Here is an 18,174-nt window from a genome sequence, read left to right on the forward strand (position 1 = left end):
ACTCCCGAGGACAGCGGACCTGCTCCAAAAAGACTGCAACTTTGTCTCAAGAAGCAGCTTTAAAGAACCCTGCAACTCCCCGCAAGAAGCGTGAGACTTGCAACACTGCACCCGGCGACCCCGACTCGGCTGGTGGAGAACCAACACCTCATGGAGGACCCCCGGACTACTCTACGACTGTGAGTACCAAAACCTGTCCCCCCTGAGCCCCCACAGCGCCGCCTGCAGAGGGAATCCCGAGGCTTCCCCTGACCGCGACTCTCTGAAACCTAAGTCCCGACGCCTGGAAAAGACCCTGCACCCGCAGCCCCCAGGACCTGAAGGACCGGACTTTCACTGCAGAAGTGACCCCCAGGAGTCCCTCTCCCTTGCCCAAGTGGAGGTTTCCCAGAGGAAGCCCCCCCTTGCCTGCCTGCAGCGCTGAAGAGATCCCTTGATCTCTCATAGACTAACATTGAAAACCCGACGCTTGTTTCTACACTGCACCCGGCCGCCCCGCGCTGCTGAGGGTGAAATTTCTGTGTGGGCTTGTGTCCCCCCCGGTGCCCTACAAAACCCCCCTGGTCTGCCCTCCGAAGACGCGGGTACTTACCTGCAAGCAGACCGGAACCGGGGCACCCCCTTCTCTCCATTCTAGCCTATGCGTTTTGGGCACCACTTTGAACTCTGCACCTGACCGGCCCTGAGCTGCTGGTGTGGTAACTTTGGGGTTGCTCTGAACCCCTAACGGTGGGCTACCTTGGACCAAGAACTGAACCCTGTAAGTGTCTTACTTACCTGGTAAAACTAACAAAAACTTACCTCCCCCAGGAACTGTGAAAATTGCACTAAGTGTCCACTTTTAAAACAGCTATTTGTGAATAACTTGAAAAGTATACATGCAATTGAAATGATTCAAAGTTCCTAATGTACTTACCTGCAATACCTTTCAAACAAGATATTACATGTTAAATTTGAACCTGTGGTTCTTAAAATAAACTAAGAAAATATATTTTTCTATAACAAAACCTATTGGCTGGATTTGTCTCTAAGTGTGTGTACCTCATTTATTGTCTATGTGTATGTACAACAAATGCTTAACACTACTCCTTGGATAAGCCTACTGCTCGACCACACTACCACAAAATAGAGCATTAGTATTATCTATTTTTACCACTATTTTACCTCTAAGGGGAACCCTTGGACTCTGTGCATGCTATTCCTTACTTTGAAATAGCACATACAGAGCCAACTTCCTACAGCTGCACTTTAAATACATTTTCCGATAGGTTTATCTAAAGGTCTGGAGGAAAATTCTGTCTTCTGTTCAGCTCAGAGGGCCCTTCTATGCCCAGTCAAGTCGAACAATCAATCAGTTATCTATTATCAGGACCACTGGGATTATGCAGCAGAGAAGCACCAAATTATATGGCAGGGTTGAAAAATTACATTGCATAGTGCGACACATTTATGGATAGTATTACTTCACTATTTTGTAACTTTTAAACATGGTAATGTCTTGGCAAAAAGATTTCCCCTCATCAGTACTAGTTTAGCGACCAAATACTTAAATAAGCTAGATAAAGATAACCACTTAACCTTTGGGGAGGGTCTTCCACCACATGCAAACTCATGTCTACTTAAAAATAAATAAAAAATAATAATAATAAATGTAATCCATTTGAATGAGAAACTGAATTTTTTGTTAAAATCTGCAGATTATGTAGAAGATGATTGCTAATGTGGCAAATCCATAAATACGCAAAAAAAAAAAAAAGCTGCGAAGCGTGTAATTCCTGTGATCCTGCCTACTTTATGTTTCCTAGGAGAAATTTCACACCTCTGTAAGGAACGGAGTTGGCAGACGCTATTGTTCAAAGTACAAGTTATAGCTTGACCAGTGACAACTTAGTTTTCGGTCTAGTCACTGGGAACATGCCACTCCTAATGTCACATGATCCACATCCTACCTTGTGGGCAGCAAGGCAAGTCTGGGAGTGACTTATTTAACATTTGAAATCAGAATTTTTTTATCAGTCAAAAGGGTGATTTTGACAGGTCTGTGCAACAGAGTTCAAGATGCAGCAACTAGGCTACAACAGAGTATGTCTAAAGCCAGGTCCACAAGAGCCACGTGATGCCTGCACCTCTCACGTTTTTCTATTGACACAGAAGAGTATTCTATCGAATGAGTCTTAAGTTGGCTAGTTTTTTCTGATTCAATATAAAACAACTGTGCTCATACATTGTGAGTTACATTGTTTTGATCTATTGACCTGCTTAAAACTTACTACAACCCTTTGAATACTCATGGTTTCATTACTTGAGAAGAGTCTATATGTTTATAACAAAATTTCAGACTTTGTCCTGACTATGTTCTCGTGTACTTTTCTGGCGAGTGGGGACGGAAACGTTGACACAGCGATCACCACATTATTATTATTTTTTTTTTTTTTTTAATCACAAGGAGTTACAAATCCCTTGCCTTAAAGTGATCTTCTTTGAATTTTAAGGAGGACTGTTTCATTGGGAGATCCTGTGGCACCTCACATTGGACTTTGTTATAATATGAATGTTACTATGGTAAAGTGGGATTTATTTCATTTCTTTGACCCTGTATAACAGATTTTCTTTGAGTGATCATTAGGTAATTGTACTTGACATTATTATATATATATATCTCAATCACACACACACACACACACACAAATGGAACACCTCACATATTATACAATCTATTATTGATTAGCTATGCATTGCATTTGACGAGGAAAGCAGATATATTCTTTACTGCTATTTTGTAAGCAAAATACTGTGTAGAAATATTCTCCAGGTAATTATTTTGTGTATTTATGCAGTTCACAAGTGGCATTTAAATCTCCATGTCATGGGTGGTCTTCTTCACCCTATAATATGGCTATCTAGGAAAGTTAAATGTGCCAATCAGGTTTCAAAATGCTTTAGGGTTCTGAGCACTGGATAGCAATGTCCCTATGTTAGTGTTCAAGATCACCAGCAGGTCAGTCGCTCCCCCCCTCCCCCCCCCAAACAAATAAATAAATAAATAGATAGGCAGAAGCATTTCTAACAGTCATTTCTCTGCCCATTTGGCACCTTACCTGGATTAATTGCACCCTTGCCTCATTTTACCTATGTAAACAGTCTTTCATGAAGCATTAAATGAGTGCCAGTGTTTATTCATCAGCCAAGAGGATCAAAGAATCAAAGTTCCATTCCAAAAGGTAAGTATGAGACAGGAGATTAGTGAAGAATCAAATATACCTTCAGAAGTGCATTAAAAAAAAAAAGGGTGCACGGCAATGTATCGTTTTATCTCCCACTTCTATCTGAACCAACAATATTTACCTTCCAGGTCTTCAAGTTCTTTTGGTTTTGCCCAACGGGATTCTTTTGTCTGAGAGTTGTAATAATAAGACTTCCCAGAATCAGACTTGAATTCTTTCCAGGGACATTTTGATAACAATTGCTAAATTTAAAGAAAAAAACAATTCATTAAAAAGTATCCATGTTCTTAAAATTAAATGATAAAGTGAATCCAAACAGGAAGAAAATAGGCCCAAAATGGGTAAAACATCTAGTGCTAGACCAGGACTCTGTGTACCCTACAGCCCATCAAGAGATGTAGAAACTTTGAAACTGTTTCACAATGTTAAAGGTTTGCACAGTCTAACACCTTGCAAGCACATGGGGCACACACTTTCTTTGTGAGGATGACAACTCTTAACAGGTCCTTCAGACAAAAGGAAGTATGTTAAGGGAATGTTTAAAAGCTTGGGATAAGAACAAGTCTCAATAAAGATAACTTAATCCAGCTTCTATGCCAGCTAAACTCCATTCTGCCTGGCTCTGGCCCTGTTAAGTAAATTCCACAGTAGAAAGAAAAAGAAAATGTCAGGAAGCCCATTACATTAAGCAAATAAATGCTTCTGATCTTCTTAGGTGAACTGTACATGAATCCTAGAATCACAAAGAGCCTCAAAGATTCAAACTATGTTCAGGTGAGCCCACAAAGTTGCAATACAGATATATTAAGGGCACATGTTCATAAAATACTACAAAGTAACCAGGTCTCTGGGGAGACTAATGTTGCAAGGGGTAGCAGTGCTGGGGAAAAAGAAACAATAACCCTTGCAACTGAGGCATTCCAGGCTACTCTCTGAGCAACCTCCAAACCAAAAACTAAGTGTAACAGGCAAATAATGATAAAGTTCTATCTATGTACATTAGGATGGCATAATGATCATCAATGCAATTTTGTTTTTTGGTCGGGGGAATTACAAATTCATGTTAAGTTTCTGCATGATATACTCTTTTTGTGTACTCTTAACATGGTATGGTCAGTGCTGGACTTGCAGTACTATAGGTATTCCCTGTAGGACTGGAAGAGTAAGCGCAAATGTGTTACTGAGTGTAGGAAGTTGGCTCTGTATGTGCTATTTCAAAGTAAGGAATAGCATGCACAGAGTCCAAGGGTTCCCCTTAGAGGTAAAATAGTGGTAAAAATAGATAATACTAATGCTCTATTTTGTGGTAGTGTGGTCGAGCAGTAGGCTTATCCAAGGAGTAGTGTTAAGCATTTGTTGTACATACACATAGACAATAAATGAGGTACACACACTCAGAGACAAATCCAGCCAATAGGTTTTTATATAGAAAAATATCTTTTCTTAGTTTATTTTAAGAACCACAGGTTCAAATTTAACATGTAATATCTTGTTTAAAAGGTATTGCAGGTAAGTACATTAGGAACTTTGAATTATTTCAATTGCATGTATACTTTTCAAGTTATTCACAAATAGCTACTTTAAAAGTGGACACAGTGCAATTTTCACAGTTCCTGGGGGAGGTAAGTTTTTGTTAGTTTTACCAGGTAAGTAAGACACTTACAGGGTTCAGTTCTTGGTCCAAGGTAGCCCACCGTTGGGGGTTCAGAGCAACCCCAAAGTTACCACACCAGCAGCTCGGGGCCGGTCAGGTGCAGAGTTCAAAGTGGTGCCCAAAACGCATAGGCTAGAATGGAGAGAAGGGGGTGCCCCGGTTCCGGTCTGCTTGCAGGTAAGTACCCGCGTCTTCGGAGGGCAGACCAGGGGGGTTTTGTAGGGCACCGGGGGGGACACAAGCCCACACAGAAATTTCACCCTCAACAGCGCGGGGGCGGCCGGGTGCAGTGTAGAAACAAGCGTCGGGTTTGCAATGTTAGTCTATGAGAGATCAACGGATCTCTTCAGCGCTGCAGGCAGGCAAGGGGGGGCTTCCTCGGGGAAACCTCCACTTGGGCAAGGGAGAGGGACTCCTGGGGGTCACTTCTCCAGTGAAAGTCCGGTCCTTCAGGTCCTGGGGGCTGCGGGTGCAGGGTCTTTTCCAGGCGTCGGGACTTAGGTTTCAGAGAGTCGCGGTCAGGGGAAGCCTCGGGATTCCCTCTGCAGGCGGCGCTGTGGGGGGCTCAGGGGGGACAGGTTTTGGTACTCACAGTCGGAGAGTAGTCCGGGGGTCCTCCCTGAGGTGTTGGTTCTCCACCAGCCGAGTCGGGGCGCCGGGTGCAGTGTTGCAAGTCTCACGCTTCTTGCGGGGAGTTGCAGGGGTCTTTAAAGCTGCTCCTTGAAACAAAGTTGCAGTCTTTTTGGAGCAGGTCCGCTGTCCTCGGGAGTTTCTTGTCTTTTTCGAAGCAGGGCAGTCCTCAGAGGAGTCAGAGGTCGCTGGTCCCTTGGAAGGCGTCGCTGGAGCAGAGTTCTTTGGAAGGCAGGAGACAGGCCGGTGAGTTTCTGGAGCCAAGGCAGTTGTTGTCTTCTGGTCTTCCTCTGCAGGGTTTTTCAGCTAGGCAGTCCTTCTTCTTGTAGTTGCAGGAATCTAATTTTCTAGGGTTCAGGGTAGCCCTTAAATACTAAATTTAAGGGCGTGTTTAGGTCTGGGGGGTTAGTAGCCAATGGCTACTAGCCCTGAGGGTGGGTACACCCTCTTTGTGCCTCCTCCCAAGGGGAGGGGGTCACAATCCTAACCCTATTGGGGGAATCCTCCATCTGCAAGATGGAGGATTTCTAAAAGTTAGAGGCACCTCAGCTCAGGACACCTTAGGGCCTGTCCTGACTGGCCAGTGACTCCTCCTTGTTGCTTCCTTTGTTCCCTCCAGCCTTGCCGCCAAAAGTGGGGGCCGTGGCCGGAGGGGGCGGGCAACTCCACTAAGCTGGAGTGCCCTGCTGGGCTGTGACAAAGGGGTGAGCCTTTGAGGCTCACCGCCAGGTGTCACAGCTCCTGCCTGGGGGAGGTGTTAGCATCTCCACCCAGTGCAGGCTTTGTTACTGGCCTCAGAGTGACAAAGGCACTCTCCCCATGGGGACAGCAACATGTCTCTAGTGTGGCAGGCTGCTGGAACTAGTCAGCCTACACAGATAGTTGGTTAAGTTTCAGGGGGCACCTCTAAGGTGCCCTCTGTGGTGTATTTTACAATAAAATGTACACTGGCATCAGTGTGCATTTATTGTGCTGAGAAGTTTGATACCAAACTTCCCAGTTTTCAGTGCAGCCATTATGGTGCTGTGGAGTTCGTGTAAAACAGACTCCCAGACCATATACTCTTATGGCTACCCTGCACTTACAATGTCTAAGGTTTTGCTTGGACACTGTAGGGGCACAGTGCTCATGCACTGGTACCCTCACCTATGGTATAGTGCACCCTGCCTTAGGGCTGTAAGGCCTGCTAGAGGGGTGTCTTACCTATCCTGCATAGGCAGTGAGAGGCTGGCATGGCACCCTGAGGGGAGTGCCATGTCGACTTACTCATTTTGTTCTCACTAGCACACACAAGCTGGTAAGCAGTGGGTCTGTGCTGAGTGAGGGGTCTCTAGGGTGGCATAATACATGCTGCAGCCCTTAGAGACCTTCCCTGGCATCAGGGCCCTTGGTACCAGAGGTACCAGTTACAAGGGACTTATCTGGATGCCAGGGTGTGCCAATTGTGGAAACAATGGTACATTTTAGGTGAAAGAACACTGGTGCTGGGGCCTGGTTAGCAGGGTCCCAGCACACTTCTCAGTCAAGTCAGCATCAGTACCAGGCAAAAAGTGGGGGGTAACTGTAACAGGGAGCCATTTCTTTACACAAGCCCCCCCCAGCCCACAGGCCAGGAGACTCAGCCAAAGCTGGAAGAGTCTTCCTAGTCTGTCAGGCGAGGAAGAGTAGAGGAAATGTCTGGTTTGTTGCAGGGCCTACTCTGCCTTACATCCTCCTGTTCAGGTCATTCCCTCTGGGGAACTGACCCACTTCCACAGTGATAGGACCTAGTCTGAACTGCCTCTTGTCTGTGCTTTATATGTCTTTACCCATTCTCTCTATTTTGAGGTCAGAGGTATTCACCTCTGCTAATCCTATCTTAGCCAGGGTCACCCCTAGCTTACCCAAAGAGGTTACCCAGAGCTGGAGTAACCCCACCATGACCAACAGGGTCAGAGGGCCTAACTTGTTATTTGGCATGGGGTCAGACCACCATGCCAAGGATAGTGCAGCCATAAAGGCTAACACCCAGCAGAGGCCACTGACAGCTGTCAGTGCCCAGAACCACACCTTTAGCTCTTCACCTACAAGGGAAGGGGCTAAGTTACAGGCTTCTTTGGGTTCAGGGTGCCTGTCTGCTGTATTAGAGTGGGGGGTTACCACATCTTGTAGTAAACACCCTTCTTCCACTCTTTCTTCTGTTAGCTGAGGAGCCACCCACTCAGGCTTAACAGTTGCCTGACTAGCCAGGACTTCTTGTGGGTCAGGTTGGACTTTATCAGAGCCATTTTTGGAGTTCTCCCCTACTGGAGCAGAATCTCCTTGGCTTGCTGGAACCTTGGCTAAAGGTTGTCCACCTTTCCTACTCTGTTTCCTTTTCTTTTTCTTCTGGGGCCTATTTACTGCAGAGGCAGGCACTCCAGAATCCTTGGGAGAGGACTGGCCCTGGACCAGTTCTTCTCTTAGGCTCTGACTAACCTCTGGGTAGTCATTTCCAAGGAGACAATCAAGGGGGAGGTCTGTACTGACTACCACCCTTCTCCAGCTAAAAGTTCCACCCACTTCTATGGGCACAAGAGCCACAGGCCTATTAGTGACCCTGTCTGGGCTAACTCTTACTCTGGCCATCTCACCTGGGATGTACTGGTTTGAGAGCACCAGCCTGTCATGCACAATAGTGTGACTGGCACAAGTGTCTCTCAGGGCAGTGGCTGGGATTCCATTCACCTGTAGGTGGTGGAAGTGTCTACTTCCCTCTGGAATCTCCAACTCACCTGTTGGGCCCTTTTTCCAGTTGAAGGCTATGAAGACCTCCTCATCTGAGGAGTCATCCCCAATGGCTACACTGGTCACCCCTGGGATTTTGCTAGGGGGTTTGTTTTTGGGACAAGAAGTGTCCTTGGTGTGGTGCCCTGTCTGTTTACAGTTATGGCACCATGCCTTAGTGGCATCCCAGCTTTTACCCTGGTACCCACCTTTGTTTTGGGTTGTGTCTCTGGGCCCACCCACTTGGTCTGGTTTTTGGGGGCCTACAGGGGACTCTTTTTCTTTGTTTCTAGTGTCACCCACTTTCTCCTGGGGAGGCTTTGTAACCCCTTTCTTTTGGTCACCCCCAGTGGAAGTTTTGGTTACCCTAGTCTTGACCCAGTGGTCTGCCTTCTTTCCCAATTCTTGGGGAGAAATTGGACCTAGGTCTACCAGATACTGATGCAACTTTTCATTGAAGCAGTTACTTAAAATGTGTTCTTTCATAAACAAATTATAAAGCCCAACATAGTCATACACTTCATTTCCAGTTACCCAACCATCCAGTGTTTTCACTGAGTAGTCAACATAATCAACCCAGGTCTGGCTCGAGGATTTTTGAGCCCCCCTGAATCTAATTCTATACTCCTCAGTGGAGAATCCAAAGCCCTCAATCAGGGTACCCTTCATGAGGTCATAAGATTCTGCATCTTTTCCAGAGAGTGTGAGGAGTCTATCCCTACACTTTCCTGTGAACATTTCCCAAAGGAGAGCACCCCAGTGAGATTTGTTCACTTTTCTGGTTACACAAGCCCTCTCAAAAGCTGTGAACCATTTGGTGATGTCATCACCATCTTCATATTTAGTTACAATCCCTTTGGGGATTTTCAACATGTCAGGAGAATCTCTGACCCTATTTATGTTGCTGCCACCATTGATGGGTCCTAGGCCCATCTCTTGTCTTTCCCAAGCCAATCTTTTGGCCATCCTGGCTAACTGGATGTCCTCTTCACTGGAGTTATCCTCAGTGATTTCAGAGGTGTTGGTCTCTCCTATGAGGGAACCAGCATCTCTGACTATTATTTTTGGAGTCAGGGTTTGAGAGACCCTGTTCTCCCTAGATAGGACTGGTAGGGGGGAATTTTCCTCCAAGTCACTATCCTCTTCCTCTGAGTTGCCACCCTCAGAGGGGTTGGCCTTTTCAAACTCTGCCAAAAGCTCCTGGAGCTGTATTTTGGTAGGTTTGGGGCCCATTGTTATTTTCTTTATTTTACAGAGTGACCTTAGCTCCCTCATCTTAAGATGGAGGTAAGGTGTGGTGTCGAGTTCCACCACAGTCACATCTGTGCTAGACATTTTGCTTCTAAAAGTTGGAATACTTTTTAAGAATCTACAACTGGTTCTAGAATCTAATTCAAACTTTTACAAACTTTTAAACTCTAAAAGAAATGCTAAACAGGATCTAACACAAGGCCCTAGCAGGTCTTTTAAGAATTTAGAAAACTTTTCAAATTGCAAAAATCAATTTCTAATGACAATTTTGGGATTTGTCGTGTGATCAGGTATTGGCTGAGTAGTCCAGCAAATGCAAAGTCTTGTACCCCACCGCTGATCCACCAATGTAGGAAGTTGGCTCTGTATGTGCTATTTCAAAGTAAGGAATAGCATGCACAGAGTCCAAGGGTTCCCCTTAGAGGTAAAATAGTGGTAAAAATAGATAATACTAATGCTCTATTTTGTGGTAGTGTGGTCGAGCAGTAGGCTTATCCAAGGAGTAGTGTTAAGCATTTGTTGTACATACACATAGACAATAAATGAGGTACACACACTCAGAGACAAATCCAGCCAATAGGTTTTGTATAGAAAAATATATTTTCTTAGTTTATTTTAAGAACCACAGGTTCAAATTTAACATGTAATATCTTGTTTAAAAGGTATTGCAGGTAAGTACATTAGGAACTTTGAATCATTTCAATTGCATGTATACTTTTCAAGTTATTCACAAATAGCTACTTTAAAAGTGGACACTTAGTGCAATTTTCACAGTTCCTGGGGGAGGTAAGTTTTTGTTAGTTTTACCAGGTAAGTAAGACACTTACAGGGTTCAGTTCTTGGTCCAAGGTAGCCCACCGTTGGGGGTTCAGAGCAACCCCAAAGTTACCACACCAGCAGCTCAGGGCCGGTCAGGTGCAGAGTTCAAAGTGGTGCCCAAAACGCATAGGCTAGAATGGAGAGAAGGGGGTGCCCCGGTTCCGGTCTGCTTGCAGGTAAGTACCCGCGTCTTCGGAGGGCAGACCAGGGGGGTTTTGTAGGGCACCGGGGGGGACACAAGCCCACACAGAAATTTCACCCTCAACAGCGCGGGGGCGGCCGGGTGCAGTGTAGAAACAAGCGTCGGGTTTGCAATGTTAGTCTATGAGAGATCAACGGATCTCTTCAGCGCTGCAGGCAGGCAAGGGGGGGCTTCCTCGGGGAAACCTCCACTTGGGCAAGGGAGAGGGACTCCTGGGGGTCACTTCTACAGTGAAAGTCCGGTCCTTCAGGTCCTGGGGGCTGCGGGTGCAGGGTCTTTTCCAGGCGTCGGGACTTAGGTTTCAGAGAGTCGCGGTCAGGGGAAGCCTCGGGATTCCCTCTGCAGGCGGCGCTGTGGGGGCTCAGGGGGGACAGGTTTTGGTACTCACAGTCGGAGAGTAGTCCGGGGGTCCTCCCTGAGGTGTTGGTTCTCCACCAGCCGAGTCGGGGTCGCCGGGTGCAGTGTTGCAAGTCTCACGCTTCTTGCGGGGAGTTGCAGGGGTCTTTAAAGCTGCTCCTTGAAACAAAGTTGCAGTCTTTTTGGAGCAGGTCCGCTGTCCTCGGGAGTTTCTTGTCTTTTTCGAAGCAGGGCAGTCCTCAGAGGAGTCAGAGGTCGCTGGTCCCTTGGAAGGCGTCGCTGGAGCAGAGTTCTTTGGAAGGCAGGAGACAGGCCGGTGAGTTTCTGGAGCCAAGGCAGTTGTTGTCTTCTGGTCTTCCTCTGCAGGGGTTTTCAGCTAGGCAGTCCTTCTTGTAGTTGCAGGAATCTAATTTTCTAGGGTTCAGGGTAGCCCTTAAATACTAAATTTAAGGGCGTGTTTAGGTCTGGGGGGTTAGTAGCCAATGGCTACTAGCCCTGAGGGTGGGTACACCCTCTTTGTGCCTCCTCCCAAGGGGAGGGGGTCACAATCCTAACCCTATTGGGGGAATCCTCCATCTGCAAGATGGAGGATTTCTAAAAGTTAGAGGCACCTCAGCTCAGGACACCTTAGGGGCTGTCCTGACTGGCCAGTGACTCCTCCTTGTTGCTTCCTTTGTTCCCTCCAGCCTTGCCGCCAAAAGTGGGGGCCGTGGCCGGAGGGGGCGGGCAACTCCACTAAGCTGGAGTGCCCTGCTGGGCTGTGACAAAGGGGTGAGCCTTTGAGGCTCACCGCCAGGTGTCACAGCTCCTGCCTGGGGGAGGTGTTAGCATCTTCACCCAGTGCAGGCTTTGTTACTGGCCTCAGAGTGACAAAGGCACTCTCCCCATGGGGACAGCAACATGTCTCTAGTGTGGCAGGCTGCTGGAACTAGTCAGCCTACACAGATAGTTGGTTAAGTTTCAGGGGGCACCTCTAAGGTGCCCTCTGTGGTGTATTTTACAATAAAATGTACACTGGCATCAGTGTGCATTTATTGTGCTGAGAAGTTTGATACCAAACTTCCCAGTTTTCAGTGCAGCCATTATGGTGCTGTGGAGTTCGTGTAAAACAGACTCCCAGACCATATACTCTTATGGCTACCCTGCACTTACAATGTCTAAGGTTTTGCTTGGACACTGTAGGGGCACAGTGCTCATGCACTGGTACCCTCACCTATGGTATAGTGCACCCTGCCTTAGGGCTGTAAGGCCTGCTAGAGGGGTGTCTTACCTATCCTGCATAGGCAGTGAGAGGCTAGCATGGCACCCTGAGGGGAGTGCCATGTCGACTTACTCATTTTGTTCTCACTAGCACACACAAGCTGGTAAGCAGTGGGTCTGTGCTGAGTGAGGGGTCTCTAGGGTGGCATAATACATGCTGCAGCCCTTAGAGACCTTCCCTGGCATCAGGGCCCTTGGTACCAGAGGTACCAGTTACAAGGGACTTATCTGGATGCCAGGGTGTGCCAATTGTGGAAACAATGGTACATTTTAGGTGAAAGAACACTGGTGCTGGGGCATGGTTAGCAGGGTCCCAGCACACTTCTCAGTCAAGTCAGCATCAGTACCAGGCAAAAAGTGGGGGGTAACTGCAACAGGGAGCCATTTCTTTACACTGAGGAAAGAAATTTTACGGCAGTGTTGCAATGTCATACTCTGAAATAAGATAAGGAGCGGGACAGGGACAAAACTGTAATAAAAGTAAAATGTTGTTGCTTTTATTACATGTCAGACACCAGTAACAACTTCAACAGGCCACCACTCACCCACTTTCCAGGCTCCTGGGGTGTAACGTAATATCAGAACAGTCCTTCTTATATCCAGGACATCAGTCCTTGTGAAAATACAAGCAGACAACAGTGCTATGCCTTTCTTTGTTTCCAGGTCTCACACTCAGGGTATGCTTTTGCACTCCATTTTACTTCTAATTAATTCTAAAAACAAATGGGAGGGGCAGGGGGTGTTGCTTTTTTTTATGAGGAATGGGCATTCACATTACATTAGAAATTCAAGTTATTTCATAACGTGGTGCAAAGGCCTGCGAGGGACTCGTTCGGCAGTGCATTTCTTTGAATTTTATGAGCAGTGGAGGTTCCCACTTTGGGACGAATTTAGTAGGGCATCTATATTTTCTTCAGGTGCCCAGACTATCGCTGACCGAAGTGGGAGGAATGGTTGCTGCTTGTTCTACCTATAGAGATTAGTTATGGACAGCAGTAGAATAGGTGTTTACTGAGGCCTGCCTGGGGAAAGCTGAAAGTACTTGCCTAGTGAGAGATCCCCATTTACAGAACTTTTGTATTTCGATACATCTATATGTTTTTTTGTAAAAAAAAAAATGTTTTGACCGGAGTGTGAGCTCATGGACCCCGATTTTCATTACGTCCGGTCCGCTCAGCCTTTCATTTTAGCTAAGTCACTAATGTAAGCACCACTGACTGGTCTAACGGCAGACATTTGTTGTTTAATTTCCAAGAGGCTCAGAGCTGGGTGTCCACCTTTCAAATACACATTGTGTTAGGTCAACACCATGAAAAAAATCTTTTATAAATGATTCCTTGAGAAGGGAGTGTAACCACCTTTTATTAAGAGGCCTTACGTAATCACCAACTAGGGATTTGGGCATACAGAAATGGGTGTACGTGTATTGTGCTTCAGACCGGTGTGAGGCAGGCTGTACCCCCACCCCTTTAGTGGTTTGGCACCCTTGCTGCACCGGATCACTATGCAATGTATGTTGGCGAAGTCTGTCTTATCTTTTGTACCTTCTATTCTCTGGTTTGCCCTTTTTGTTCTCTCTGTAAGAATGTGTGCGGGTATGACAGAGTATTCTGGTCCACTCTACTTTCATCATTTTCTATGCTTTAAAAGTTAATACATTTGAATATATAGTGAAAATGTGCTTTAAAATGCACCATTTTTCCATCTTTGGGAGGTTGAGAACCTCCCAACACCCCTGAAGTGGTCAGGCTTACTTGCTATTCACAGTATGAGGGTCTGGGGTCTGACAGAATTTGCCTGGGCTGCTTTGCCTTCCCAGTCCAGCCCTGCTTTAAGTTAAAGCAAACCCACAGCTGGAATGCCAATGTATAGGTGTGTGGGGCAAACCCTGGAACTCATAGGGCGACTGCAAGAAAAGCCCAATAGGTGGATGCCTAATGTTTTGCCGCGCTTTCCAGTTAAGCTTGACAGGATTTGGTAAGCAGGATGCAACAAAATGCTTTCTAGAGATATTGGAAACATATGGCTACCTAAACTGACGCTCTACATATTTTCAATTCTCATTGAATGAATTAATAGTATATAGTACCATTTCGGGGGTAGAATCGTAGATGGTGGGGTGAGGACAGGGAGAGTTGTTCACAGGAGAGATTAAAGCAGATTAATGATTTTAACATCCCTAGGTGTGAATTGATATGCTCAGAGATTACCTTGCTGGACTTGTCAGAATGGAGGATCAGAGATTAAGAGAAGTGCCTAAGAACCTCAGGTCCAAACTCAGACAAGGGGTAACAAGCAACAGAAGTGTGTTAGGGTGCAGCAGGGCAATCCTTGTTTGAAGACTTGTCACCAGAACCTCAGGCGCCAAATATTAAGAGGAGCTCAATTAATTCCAAGAACTTCCCTTTTAGTCCAGTTGCATGTACAAAAGCTTTTCTGGCATTTTTAGGAAGATGTTTTGCCATATGCCTGAACATTTTTACATCCCAGTGCATCCTATCATCACTTAGCTCAACAATCTGCAAACCTGCTAGAGCTGCTCAATTTACTCTAGCTTTTTGTTGAAATCGTAAGAGCGGCTACTTCCCACTCTCTCCGAGCTTTTTGGAACAGAGGTGGATGTATCTTTCCTATTCAGAAGTCAGGAGGTTCTATATTTATCCTTGTGGGGGAACCTACTAGGAAGAGGGCCATTCATGTCCCCATTATTCATAACACCCATGGATTCATTAAGTTTGGTACAAATATGAAGGATGCATGTAAAACTCACATACAAGTTGTAAGGAAATGCCTCCTTGGCATGGTTGCCCCCTGACTTTTTGCCTTTGCTGATGCTATGTTTACAATTGAAACTGTGCTGAGGCCTGCTAACCAGGCCCCAGCACCAGTGTTCTTTCCCTAACCTGTACTTTTGTATCCACAATTGGCAGACCCTGGCATCCAGATAAGTCCCTTGTAACTGGTACTTCTAGTACCAAGGGCCCTGATGCCAAGGAAGGTCTCTAAGGGCTGCAGCATGTCTTATGCCACCCTGGAGACCTCTCACTCAGCACAGACACACTGCTTGCCAGCTTGTGTGTGCTAGTGAGGACAAAACGAGTAAGTCGACATGGCACTCCCCTCAGGGTGCCATGCCAGCCTCTCACTGCCTATGCAGTATAGGTAAGACACCCCTCTAGCAGGCCTTACAGCCCTAAGGCAGGGTGCACTATACCATAGGTGAGGGTACCAGTGCATGAGCATGGTACCCCTACAGTGTCTAAACAAAACCTTAGACATTGTAAGTGCAGGGTAGCCATAAGAGTATATGGTCTGAGAGTTTGTCAAACACGAACTCCACAGCACCATAATGGCTACACTGAAAACTGGGAAGTTTGGTATCAAACTTCTCAGCACAATAAATGCACACTGATGCCAGTGTACATTTTATTGCAAAATACACCCCAGAGGGCACCTTAGAGGTGCCCCCTGAAACTTAACCGACTATCTGTGTAGGCTGACTAGTTCCAGCAGCCTGCCACACTAGAGACATGTTGCTGGCCCCATGGGGAGAGTGCCTTTGTCACTCTGAGGCCAGTAACAAAGCCTGCACTGGGTGGAGATGCTAACACCTCCCCCAGGCAGGAGCTGTAACACCTGGCGGTGAGCCTCAAAGGCTCACCCCTTTGTCACAGCACCGCAGGACACTCCAGCTAGTGGAGTTGCCCGCCCCCTCCGGCCCGGCCCCCACTTTTGGCGGCAAGGCCGGAGAAAATAATGAGAATAACAAGGAGGAGTCACTGGCCAGTCAGGACAGCCCCTAAGGTGTCCTGAGCTGAGGTGACTAACTTTTAGAAATCCTCCATCTTGCAGATGGAGGATTCCCCCAATAGGGTTAGGATTGTGACCCCCTCCCCTTGGGAGGAGACACAAAGAGGGTGTACCCACCCTCAGGGCTAGTAGCCATTGGCTACTAACCCCCCCAGACCTAAACACGCCCTTAAATTTAGTATTTAAGGGCTACCCTGAACCCTAGAAAATTAGATTCCTGCAACTACAAGAAGAAGGATGTAGGAAGTTGGCTCTGTATGTGCTATTTCAAAGTAAGGAATAGCATGCACAGAGTCCAAGGGTTCCCCTTAGAGGTAAGATAGTGGCAAAAAGAGATAATACTAATGCTCTATTTTGTGGTAGTGTGGTCGAGCAGTAGGCTTATCCAAGGAGTAGTGTTAAGCATTTGTTGTACATACACATAGACAATAAATGAGGTACACACACTCAGAGACAAATCCAGCCAATAGGTTTTTGTATAGAAAAATATCTTTTCTTAGTTTATTTTAAGAACCACAGGTTCAAATTCTACATGTAATATCTCATTCGAAAGGTATTGCAGGTAAGTACTTTAGGAACTTCAAATCATCAAAATTGCATGTATACTTTTCAAGTTATTCACAAATAGCTGTTTTAAAAGTGGACACTTAGTGCAATTTTCACAGTTCCTAGGGGAGGTAAGTATTTGTTAGGTTAACCAGGTAAGTAAGACACTTACAGGGCTTAGTTCTTGGTCCAAGGTAGCCCACCGTTGGGGGTTCAGAGCAACCCCAAAGTCACCACACCAGCAGCTCAGGGCCGGTCAGGTGCAGAGTTCAAAGTGGTGCCCAAAACGCATAGGCTAGAATGGAGAGAAGGGGGTGCCCCGGTTCCGGTCTGCTTGCAGGTAAGTACCCGCGTCTTCGGAGGGCAGACCAGGGGGGTTTTGTAGGGCACCGGGGGGGACACAGGTCCACACAGAAATTTCACCCTCAGCGGCGCGGGGGCGGCCGGGTGCAGTGTAGAACCAAGCGTCGGGTTCGCAATGTTAGTCTATGAGAGATCTCGGGATCTCTTCAGCGCTGCAGGCAGGCAAGGGGGGGATTCCTCGGGGAAACCTCCACTTGGGCAAGGGAGAGGGACTCCTGGGGGTCACTTCTCCAGTGAAAGTCCGGTCCTTCAGGTCCTGGGGGCTGCGGGTGCAGGGTCTCTCCCAGGCGTCGGGACTTTAGGTTCAAAGAGTCGCGGTCAGGGGAAGCCTCGGGATTCCCTCTGCAGGCGGCGCTGTGGGGGCTCAGGGGGGACAGGTTTTGGTACTCACAGTATCAGAGTAGTCCTGGGGTCCCGCCTGAGGTGTCGGATCTCCACCAGCCGAGTCGGGGTCGCCGGGTGCAGTGTTGCAAGTCTCACGCTTCTTGCGGGGAGCTTGCAGGGTTCTTTAAAGCTGCTGGAAACAGAGTCGCAGCCTTTCTTGGAGCAGGTCCGCTGTCCTCGGGAGTTTCTTGTCTTTTCGAAGCAGGGGCAGTCCTCAGAGGATGTCGAGGTCGCTGGTCCCTTTGGAAGGCGTCGCTGGAGCAGGATCTTTGGAAGGCAGGAGACAGGCCGGTGAGTTTCTGGAGCCAAGGCAGTTGTCGTCTTCTGGTCTTCCGCTGCAGGGGTTTTCAGCTGGGCAGTCCTCCTTCTTGTAGTTGCAGGAATCTAATTTTCTAGGGTTCAGGGTAGCCCTTAAATACTAAATTTAAGGGCGTGTTTAGGTCTGGGGGGTTAGTAGCCAATGGCTACTAGCCCTGAGGGTGGGTACACCCTCTTTGTGCCTCCTCCCAAGGGGAGGAGGCCACGATCCTAACCCTATTGGGGGAATCCTCCATCTGCAAGATGGAGGATTTCTAAAAGTTAGTCACTTCAGCTCAGGACACCTTAGGGGCTGTCCTGACTGGCCAGTGACTCCTCCTTGTTTTTCTCATTATTTTCTCCGGCCTTGCCGCCAAAAGTGGGGCCTGGCCGGAGGGGGTGGGCAACTCCACTAGCTGGAGTGTCCTGCTGGGTTGGCACAAAGGAGGTGAGCCTTTGAGGCTCACCGCCAGGTGTGACAATTCCTGCCTGGGGGAGGTGTTAGCATCTCCACCCAGTGCAGGCTTTGTTACTGGCCTCAGAGTGACAAAGGCACTTTCCCCATGGGGCCAGCAACATGTCTCGGTTTGTGGCAGGCTGCTAAAACTAGTCAGCCTACACAGATAGTCGGT

At 47.2% G+C, this 18,174-nt stretch overlaps 1 protein-coding gene across 1 annotated transcript in view; it reads right to left on the reverse strand.

Moving 5' to 3' along the window:
- LOC138274069 (pre-mRNA-processing factor 40 homolog A-like) overlaps positions 1-18,174 on the reverse strand; it is a gene marked incomplete at its 3' end in the record, with an annotated part of 550,808 nt that overhangs the window by 504,803 nt on the left and 27,831 nt on the right. The window contains exon 8 of the mRNA XM_069218962.1: positions 3,346-3,466. Within this exon, the coding sequence (XP_069075063.1) occupies positions 3,346-3,466 (121 nt within the window). The remainder of the gene's footprint in view (positions 1-3,345; positions 3,467-18,174) is intronic.

This window comes from Pleurodeles waltl, unplaced genomic scaffold, assembly GCF_031143425.1.
Source record: "Pleurodeles waltl isolate 20211129_DDA unplaced genomic scaffold, aPleWal1.hap1.20221129 scaffold_155, whole genome shotgun sequence".
Classification (NCBI taxonomy): Eukaryota; Metazoa; Chordata; class Amphibia; order Caudata; family Salamandridae; genus Pleurodeles; species Pleurodeles waltl.